Raw genomic sequence first — 10,676 nt, 5'->3', positions numbered from 1 at the left:
ACCATTGTCTTTAACATTAGCTCTTTATCAGTTTCAAGCTCAAGATTTGGGAATCAAGAAAACCTTGGAAGCGAAATTATACTTTGTAGTTGTAGATCTCAAGCAAGATGGATATCTTCAACTCAGATGAACTTGTGTGTAAAGTATTATTGATGGCCTAATTATCAGCTAAAAACTTAAAATTGTTTGAGCTTGAAAAAGCTAATGTTGTAATTTCAATGATTTATATGGCTTATGTATAGTACGCAACAAAGAATTGTGAATTTTTCAAGTGATTGATCCTTTATTAGAAAATGCATGTTACAAAAGACTTTATAATCTCCGCAAACACCTTTACAACACCATCTCACCTTCCATAGGTTTCATTTTCATATTTCCACATAATAAAAACAAGACCCAAAAAAAAAAAAAAAAACAAAACATCACTCCATTCCATCGCCATTTCTTTCTCGCTTTACCATTCTGCTTTCTCTAGTTTTTCATTTTCACTTAATATCAAATATAACAAAAACAAATCATTACAAAATAAAAAAAAAGGCCTCCAAGAAATCTTTATGGTATTTGTATATACATCAATTATCGCACCATGTAACCAAAAAGGTGAAATTACTTCACTTGAGATATCTCAATTTGCCAAAGTAGTCCATGTGGATGGAAGCCGATTCGATGTCACATTCGGCATATTACGAACATTCATATCAACAGGCAATTTACGGTATTCGATATCGAGGTCTCTGAAGACTTTAATCATTTCCTCAACTAAAAGAGCTCTTCGTTGCCATCTTTCACCCATGTCTTGGAAGTTCATACGATGTGATGGCCATATCGATATTTTTAACCGGTTCATGTCCTCTATGTCCCTCAAGCATATTATAGGTGCCGGATACCAATGATCGCTTTTGTTCTCAATGTAACTGCAATCATTACAAATTGTTATTTATGATTATGATTTATAATTATGTCAAATTCTTTTTGTTAATGTGGAAAAATGACGTGATTGGTGTGATCGCGAGATCTGGACATAGGATTGAATTATATCGCGTATGTATGAAGGGAAATGAGGAGGGATATTCACAATCGGGGGTAAATTTGGAATTTACAAGATATAACAGGGGTAAATTTGTACGTATTAATCTTATTTCGATCTCATGTTCAAGTGTTGTCCGGACAGAATGATGTTTAAAAAATACCCCCTCACTGTTTACTATGTTCTAGTCACACAAAAGGAGAGTACTATTATTAACTGTTTTATCATTTTGTGCGCACTGTTTGGGGGGACCAAACTTGCCTATGTAGGAAAGTATAGGGACCAAAACTGCAAATTTTGTATTAGTTAGGGATTTTTTTGTAATTTTTTTAAACATATGGACCGTTTCTGTAAAAATATTACACAATGATATATTCTGTAAATTATGGGGACGATTTTTGTAATTTTTTTTAACGAATTGACCGTTTCAATAAAAAAAATACATGATGACATTTTTTGTGAATTACGGGGACAATATTTGTAGTTTATTTTCTACACAAGGGCTAAACCTGCCAACATACAAAAGTCCTAGATATATGGATTGTTTTTGTAAAAAAGGAAGCTTTACAGGGACTTTTTCTGTAAATTAAAAAATTTCAGGACAAAATCTGCCAAAATCTAAAATCTTTGTGGCAAAACTCCAAAAGTGAAAAACATTACTATTCATAAGAACTTTGTATTTAATATACAGTATAATATAATTTGAGAAAATTACAATAAACATGGGAGAATGATAGGAAAAAACGGCTAAATGCAAAAACTAGCTATGGACTTTCAATTTATTGTGTATTATATAGTCTATTCTTGGCACCCACTTTTTCTGAAAAACCTCAGAATTTCTGATTTTTTTTATTATCTATTATCGTCTTTTTATATATGTATGGACCTTGGTTAGTTTTCATTCTGGATATGAATAAGATTACCAAAGTTGGGTAGATTATTATTCAATGAAGAAATGTAATAAGTTTAAAATTTAAATGGAAGTAAAATGTTATAATAAACAAACTAATGGAAGTACGTTGCTATTTCTTGCATTTAACCTAAAAACAAATAAAAGCAAATTGCAAAAAAAAAAAAAAAAAAAAAAAAAAAAAAGATAGCATGTACCTTAAAATCCTCTCCTTCATGAGACCAATCTTTTCACTAGGAGTTGATACATGTATACAGAACTCAACAGCATCTTGCATATCCGGACTACGATAGTAATTGGCAATGGGTTTCATAGCCAAGACACTGTTTGGATATATAATTTTCTGGTTATCGTATCTCAAGAAAACCGTAGTCAATATATTCATCTCCTCAACTATCATCTGCAATCCGCAACATTAAAATTTACAATCCAATTCTATAAATATTTTTCAAAACAAGATTATAAATGAAAGTACGTTGTTATTTCTTATGTTCACCTGAACACTATCGACCTCACATCGATCACCGACATCAAACGGATGCATTACGAACAAGAAAATAATGGCTTCGAATGTCGTCTTGCACGTGTTACCAAACACAAACACAACCAAAAGGAGTTGTGAACTTAGGAATATGAAGAAATGTGTGGTGGCAACTTTGAGTATAAGAACCCAGATCACGATTATTATGATCGCAACAGCAATATTGAACATTTGATGGAGTTTGTTTACAGCTGTTTTTGTGTCATTGAGAGACAATGCAAGAGCTCTTCGTTCTCTGAATACATTAACCACCCAATTCTTGAGAAGTGCCTTGCTGATTCCTTTGGTTTCACTTTCACTATCAAATAGTCGGATTGCCTTTAGCGCTTCATCCTCTCTCAGAAATCGCATCAAATCCACTAGATAAATACGCCTGTAAAAGTAAAAAGAACATGAAAAGAATCAAAAGATGATGGAGTACTTTAGCATTCAAGTAAATAGGATTGAGAAGTTACTTGGAGCCTCGCTTAGCGACATTACAGAATATTTTCTTGGCTGCAATTTTGGCTTGTTTTTCGTTTGTGATCTGCACTGCAGACTCGTCTTCATCACCTCTTGACCCCTCAAGTTGTTCATCTAAAGTAGACAAAACTCCTGTTCTAACGATATTCATTAATCTTTTCATATTCCAAGCCGATATATTCTTTTGATTTAGCCTATGTAAGTGATCGATTGTGATCCCCTCTTCAACGTTCTTAGGGGTGTTAACTTCGGAAAATTTACCACTTTTTCCCGCCATGGGAGTTCTTGGAGTTCCTATAAACCTCCCACTTTTCTTGAACATATTCGCCTTAAGATCGGGTGGCAAAGTGGCACCAGCGTTTTGAAGTTTTTGGACCTCTGAGATCATCCGATCTTCCTCTTCGCGTTCTTGTTGGATCTCAATCAATGGTGGGCCCGAAAGGGTTTCGATTACATATTGATTGAATAAAGATTCTTGAATCCGATCAAAAAACGTGCTCACATGGAAAGAGGATGCAAGAACTTTGACTAACAATGTTTTCAATAGCCAAACGATTGTCCCCACTAAAAGACATATCCAAATCTTTGTCACATAATGTAAAACCTTCCCATCTGTAAATCGTTCAACTTTCTGATCGAATATTAATAGCCAAGCGATTAGAACTAAAGTTAACCAAACGCAATTTTGAACAGCTTTTCGTAATCCATACACGAAGTATAAAACTTTTTTTCGAAGTAAAAAGTTTCTTTCTATCAAGATTACAAGAACCCTAATCCCACACCCTGAAAGCAATCTTCCACTGATCAAAACTAAAATCATAACCCCCCATTTCCACAATACAAGATCAAAGATCTCCTTGTTCTTGAAAAAAGGAATTGTGAGGGAACAAATTAAAGCAGCAAGAATGGTGATTAAACTGAATAGCTGAAGTAAAGTCCATTTACTATACCTTAACTGCTTATACTCATCGGGTAGATCATCGTCCAAAAATGGATCATCTTCATCGATTTCACTGCCACCTTTCATTAAAATTCCAGATTTCGATAGCTTACCAGACCTCTGATCTGTCTCAGGTGGATCCATTAGCCTAGACTTCGTTTTCGTCCTCATCAAGCTCGGTTTCCTCTTAAACGAAGCATTCCCGGAGCACGTCACTACTTCTTCTCCACCACCACCGCGGCCACTACCAATGGACCTCTGCCGTAACGATTGCGGCTCAATCACCTCATCATGAAACGAAACCCTAACTTCCTTGGGAGTGAGCATACCGTAGTTATTTGGGCTCTCGGCTATTCTCGATAACGCCGGTGACTGTTGCGGTGACGGCGAGTCAGATGTTAAGAAATCAAATTTATTACCGTCGTTCGAGAAATCGTAACTCAAATCTCGCCAAACCGTGTTAGGGTTTTGCTGGTCGATAACAGTGTTGAGCTTGTATGCTGCTAGCTCTGCTTCTTTACTACCAGCGACATTGCCGTTTGTAATCTTTCTCATGTCTCTCTGGCGCTCACCGGAATCCGGAAGCGGCGGAGACGAAGACATAGTTGTAACAGCACTAACTGATGGAAGTTGATCAATGGTGGAATGGTTTTCGTGAAGCAGGATTTGCTTTTCTTCAGGCTCGATCTCTGGGTCGTTTTTTTGTGATCTGTTGTTGAAAGAATTTCTGAATTTGTCCATAAAACTCAATTGAGTTCAAAGAATATAACCAAACGATTCAGATTAAATTATTATTCTTTAGCGACAGTAGACAAAGCAGGTGGTGAATCATGGGAGGAACAGCTAATTTTAAATATGAAGCACCGTTTTCTTATGAGGGAGAAAAGCCCTCAGCTTTATGTCTGCTTCCACTATACACCCTCAATAAACTCCCAGAAGTCCCAATCTTCTAAAATCTAAACTTTAAACCTTTGTATTTTGTGTCAACTTTCTAGGAAAACGAAACTTATTAATAAATGTACTTATTAACATTTTTTTTTTTTGAAATGGTAACCTGAGCTGTTTGTTTTTTTATAAAAACATCTTCAAACCACTTATTGTTGCGCAGCGCACCACATGTGCAGCACTTTCCCTCTCGCAGTAGTTTGTTTTTTTGAGTACTTCAGACTACAAAACCTCGCGTAGCGCAGCACTTGACTTACCTCTTCTAACCTTTTCAGCTTTCATTTTTTCTAAGTGTTTTTTTAAGAATTTTTGTATAACTTTTTTTTTTAATTGTTTTTTTTAAACTTTGATTTTCTTAAATTTTTATTTACGGATGTGATACAATTTATTTTTATAATTTCCACGATTTTTTTAATTTGTTTTTTTTTAATTTTTTTACCGTTTTATTAATAATATTTTCAATTTCAGTTACATTTTTTTAAAGTGTATAATTTTTTACGAACTTTGTAGATAACGTTTGCAATACTTTCTTAATTTTTTTATTATTTTCTTTTTTAATTTTTTTTTAAATTAATTTTTTTTCTAGAATAAAACTATTAGCTTCTTTTACATTTTTTATGTTTTTTTTTTAAAAAAAAAAAAATTATATTTTTGTTTTTTACATGTTCTTGTTATTATTATTTTAATGTTTTAAGACTAGAATTATTAAATTTCAATGTTGAGAATTATTTCAGTTTATAAAATGCAGATGTTAAAAACAAACATGCTTCTTATTATAGGTTGCAGTCGTTTGTTCCACTTCTTCTTATTATGGTAGAATGTAACACTCCGAATTCAAAAGACCTTAAAAGGAAAAATAAAAATAAAAATAAAAAAAATAAGGAAGTGACTCGTCGAGTAGATGGGAAGACTCGACGAGTAGGAGCGTGAATTGGGTCGCGGATTAAGTGACCGACTCGGCGAGTCTGGTTTGGATTGGGAAACCCTAAAATCAGGACTTGGTGCCCTATTTAAGCATCTTATTCCCCTCCCATCAACCTCATTTAAAGCCTTTGGTGTACAAACCCTCACCACGAAATCCTAGTGTTCCTCTTGAGTTTGTGAGCCATTTATGAGTGATTTTGGAAGCTCTTGAAGCCTAAAAGAAAAAGAAGAAGGAAATTGAAGGTTCAAGGAGAAAGTAATATGTAACGCCCGTAGATCCGGGCTAGTCAATTTAGAGATAATAGGGGTCGAAAATGACTTGTCGACAAAATATTATTTATAATAAATAATTTGAACCAAGTTGTAGTATATGTCACAAGGAGTCCGTACATATAAAGAACGCCGAAATCCGAGTTATAACGAAGAAGTTATGACTCGTCGAAGTTTCGCGACAGAACCGGCACGGCACCGGGAAGTGTAAAAAGTGAATTTATGATAGAGCTAGATTTAGCCTTAGTGATCTAAACGAAATTCGTAGAATATGTTAAACCGAGAAAATCCATAAAAAGAACGCCCAAATCTGACTTCGTATGAAGAAGTTATGATTTTTCTAAGATTCGGCTTAGCAGTGTACAGCCCGAAACTTGAATTTTAGTTCGAGCCGTTTTTGGCTTATGCGACCTAAATGAGACTTGAAGATCTCATTAATAGGAACTCAACAGTAAAAAGACAGATGAAAACGGAGTCCGTATGAAGGAGTTACGAATTCTTCGCGGTCATTTAACAGTCTAAACGCCTCGTACTGTTAAATTTAAGATCGGTCGAGAATTAGCCAACGGAGTCAAAATGAAAGTTGTAGATATTATTTTTACCTACGCGTGGATATAAAGAACGTCAAAAACAGAGGTCGTATGTGAAAGTTACGGATTTTAGAAGTCGGAAGTGTGCTGTGCAAAAATGGGTGATGTGGTTCAATCTTGACCATTGCTTTCTCCCCAAGTCTTACCACTAGATGGTGACATGTGGCACCAAGTTCAGCCATTTTCACCCTATAAATACCACCTCTCCCACCCTTATTTTCTTCACACCTTTTCCATTCTTTCTTCTCTTTACTCTCTCTCTCTAGAACCTCTCTCTAGCCCCGAAATCCCCCGAAAAGCCTAGGGAACCTCCCTAGCACGAGGCGGAAGCCCCGGAGTGCTCGACGGCTCCGAGAAGAAGAGCTTTTCGGCTCGGAAATGCTGCTCCAAGCAAATCTTGGTTTTCTATAAAACTCGCTGTAAGTGAGCTACGCCTACGCTATTTTTAATATAGTTTTTATTTAATTATATTAACGTTATTAAGAACATATAATAAATACTTGGGCTATTATTATAGGTTATATAAGTATTTTTTTAACGCTTCTATAATAGTAATAATAGCTAGACTATTAATTAGTCTCGGCGAATAATAGACTAAAATCTATTGGTGATAATACTAGGTTTCGTCGAAGGAAATTATTTTAAAGTAAACGAAGCGCTGTCCGAGTACCGAGTCACCACCTTCTCAGGTGAGTGCATGGTCCCTTTCATCTTACACATAGATATGAAGTATTTTAATATAAACTACATGTTGTGTGTGCATATTGTCTGAATACTTGCTGTCTATGTTGGGTGAAAGATTTTTATACATGTTTTAAATGATTTAAATTGTATATGTATTTTATATCTACAAAATGTGTTGGGTAAAACATGGGTAGATGAAATAGTTGTTTTGTGATAACACGATGGGAGACATCAGTGTTGTCAGTGATCCAGTCATCTAGTGGAGTATAGATGACGACTATGGACGATACTTGACAGTCCAGTGGAACGATAGCAGGTTTGTAACATGTAGGTATTTTTGAACTAGGTGCTCATTAGGTATTTTTGAACTGAGTGGGTTCACTACGTATCTTTGAACTGAGTGTGTTCACTAGGTATTTTGAACTAAGTGTGTTCACTAGTTACTTTTGAACTAAGTGTTTACCAGATGTTTCGGACTCCGTGTTCACCAGATATATTCTATAAGCCTTGGTAATGATGGACTTCGTGTCGATTCCTTAGGAAGATCCTTAGGAATAAATAAACGAGGAATAGCTGATTCTTAGGGTAGATCCTTAAGACTAAAGAAGATAATGGGGATGGGTAATTGGGTTGATTGTTTGATTGTTTAAACATAATAATTATATTATTGTAGGTTGAAACCCCTATGTACTCACCAGGTTTCCCAACCTGACCCACTCAGTTTATTTATATCACAGGTGTTGATACGAAGTCACTTTACACTGAGAGATTTAAAGAGATGTAGATCATTAGTGTAAATAAATGTAAGTTCTGTTTATGCTTATGTTCCTGTATTGACGATGACATCCCAAACGTTTTAAAATGAATAAAGTATGTTTCTTCGGAAATGTTTTAATAACGTATTTATCATGTTTTTCTGGGAACAAATTCCGCAACATTTTTATTAAAAGAAGAACTCTGATTTTAATAAAGCATAAACAAAATCGGTCTTTTCTGGCCGTGAAAATGGGGATGTCACAGTTGGTATCAGAGCATTAGTTTAAGCGAACTAGGAATATGGATTTATTTTTAGACTTAAACTTAGAATGCTAAGCGATGATTGTGAGGTGTGAGCACTAGCTTAATTTAGGAATGATGCCTAAATTACTTTTATGTGCTAAATGATTTGTTATGCTATAGTTTGATTGGATCTATGGTCTGTTGACGACCGGATCTGGAAACCTTATGTGTTTAGGATTCTGAACGTACGAATACGATATTAGAACTAGCATATAAACGTTTCGGAGCGATAAGGATGATTTAAACGTCAATCCTATGTAAGGGTCTAGATTCACCTTATTCGGTGTATAGATCAAGATGGCAAGGACCCGTAGCGGAAACGTGAATGCAAATGAGAATAGGAACCAACCCCCAGTGGTTCAGCAAATACCTGTTGTAGAAGAAGTTGCACCTGAGCCAGTCACCATGGCTGGAGTTCAAGCCATGATTCGGGTTATGCTAGCTGAACAAAGGGAAGAAATGAGGCGGATGTTGAATATGGAGGAACCTACTATGCCCATTGAGCAACCCGAGCTGATTCCCGAGCAATCGGAGGAAGGGAACTACAGCCGCCAAGTGAGTCAAGTGGGGACTCAAGGTGATCAAAGGGATGGCCCGGAGAGGAGAAACGACAAGGATGGGCGAATGTACAAGAATTTCTTGGGTGCGAAACCACCAAGTCTCTCAGGAAGCCCAAAGCCTGTTGAGATTATGGATTGGATCTCCAAGATGGAGATGGTGTTTGTGATGGGTTTTATGCATAAGAACAATCCTATGTGCTCATACAAACCCTAATGCTTGGATCTAGGTGTCTCTATTGTACATGCTTTGAATCCAAGACTAATAAACTTAGATCTAACATATTATAAACTGAATTAGGGTTTATAGAATTACCTTTGATTGTTATACAGCAATAGCAATAACAATCTGACTGCTTAGGCCCTAAGCAGCCCATGGACTCCTTAACCATATCCCTTGGACGATTTCTAATGGGCTTCCCATAGAATTCATCCAACCTATATAGTATTAGGTGATCCATAGCCCAATTATAATTATCTTATAATTACAACTTCAGTCCCCTAAGTTTAATTAATCTCTTTTAGACACAAAATTAATTATTAATTAATTATTGACTAATATTAATTAAACAATATGATTTCTCCTTTAATATATTACTCTCATAATATATTAATAAATCATATTTAAACCTTTCTCTCCTTAAATCATCCTACATATTGCTATGGTGAAGGCAACCCAAAAGGACCATGCTCATAATCGGGTCAAGTACATACCAAAACAGTTATGGACTTAGACACTAATCCAACAGTCTCCCACTTGGATAAGTCTAATAACTATTTTCCGTATGACTTCAGAACCTGATCAGCAATCGTAGCTTTCAAAAGCCATTGTCAACTCTGATCTTATCAGATAGCGTGTCCTCTAGATAAGGGATTATATATTCCTCCATTCTCAAGATATCGTATAGACATAAGACATGAATTTTAATCATTCTCTCTATACTATTTCCCGACTTCCGATTTATGACGACTGACAACAGACTACAATTGAACACATCAACTTAGTCCCGGCTTGGTCAAGCGCTTAGGTATCATCACTAAATCATCGAGAGGCCCATAGATATCGATTTTATCCCACTTTGGGTAAAAGGAATGGATAAACTTTGACTCAAATGCTCACTTGCATTTACTGATCGAATCACACACAACAATAAGTTTTATAACACCAAGTTACTGGTGCGTTTACTTATTATCAATGTGTAACTAACCAACAAATAACAACTCACACGTCTCGGCTTCAAGAATATACAATATTATCGTCTCACTAATCACTCGTGATAAAACCATGAAGTGATCCAAGTGAGCGTGGGTTTAATCCAATACTCTAATATTATCAAAGCACTCATGAACTCTGTAGCAAACTTGTGCCATGTCTAAACACTTCAGACAATCTACAGACAGATTCATGACAGTCTTTATTCATACCTACTCCCAACGTATGACCGACTGTGGATGTTTGAATAACCTAGTTATTCTGGAAGTCAAAACATGCAAACTGAAACATAACAATAATACTTAATCCTATATGGCCCGAAACTTGTGAGAGTAAATAAAACCCTTCTATTTATCCACCATATTGATTACTCATTATTTATCATTTAATGTTTTGGATAATCAACTTATTACTTGAATCACAACAACAATTGTCCCATGCTGTAAACATGCACACTTTGTTTCCTATGGTCCATGCTTTGTGAAATAGATCACCTGAAAACTTTTCCAGTGATGCTCATTTCACAATTCCTTAATCCTAATTATTAGTGTAAG

General features: G+C 35.5%; 1 protein-coding gene across 1 annotated transcript; it reads right to left on the bottom strand.

Moving 5' to 3' along the window:
- Positions 1-256: 256 nt before the first annotated feature.
- LOC145030668 (mechanosensitive ion channel protein 8-like) lies at positions 257-4,781 on the bottom strand. The gene is made up of 4 exons (XM_078979060.1): positions 2,934-4,781; positions 2,434-2,851; positions 2,135-2,337; positions 257-914 (listed from the first exon to the last, which is right to left on the bottom strand). The coding sequence occupies exons 1-4, from the start codon at positions 4,619-4,621 to the stop codon at positions 626-628; spliced, it is 2,598 nt and encodes an 865-aa protein (XP_078835186.1). The 5' UTR covers positions 4,622-4,781; the 3' UTR covers positions 257-625.
- Between the last annotated feature and the right edge of the window lie 5,895 nt (positions 4,782-10,676).

The sequence above is a fragment of the Lactuca saligna genome, chromosome 2 (assembly GCF_052625555.1).
Source record: "Lactuca saligna cultivar CGN05327 chromosome 2, ASM5262555v1, whole genome shotgun sequence".
Taxonomy (NCBI): domain Eukaryota; kingdom Viridiplantae; phylum Streptophyta; class Magnoliopsida; order Asterales; family Asteraceae; genus Lactuca; species Lactuca saligna.
This window is presented reverse-complemented; position numbering and strand designations above follow the sequence as displayed.

Bases quoted from the DNA above. Each gene is read 5' to 3' on its own strand.
- LOC145030668 (XM_078979060.1), bottom strand. From the start codon at position 4,621: ATGGACAAATTCAGAAATTCTTTCAACAACAGATCACAAAAAAACGAC. The intron at 2,852-2,933 runs GTAACTTCTCAA...TTACTTTTACAG, and splicing joins GTCGCTAAGCGAGGCTCCAA to GCGTATTTATCTAGTGGATT. The intron at 2,338-2,433 runs GTGAACATAAGA...TGCGGATTGCAG, and splicing joins GTGAGGTCGATAGTGTTCAG to ATGATAGTTGAGGAGATGAA.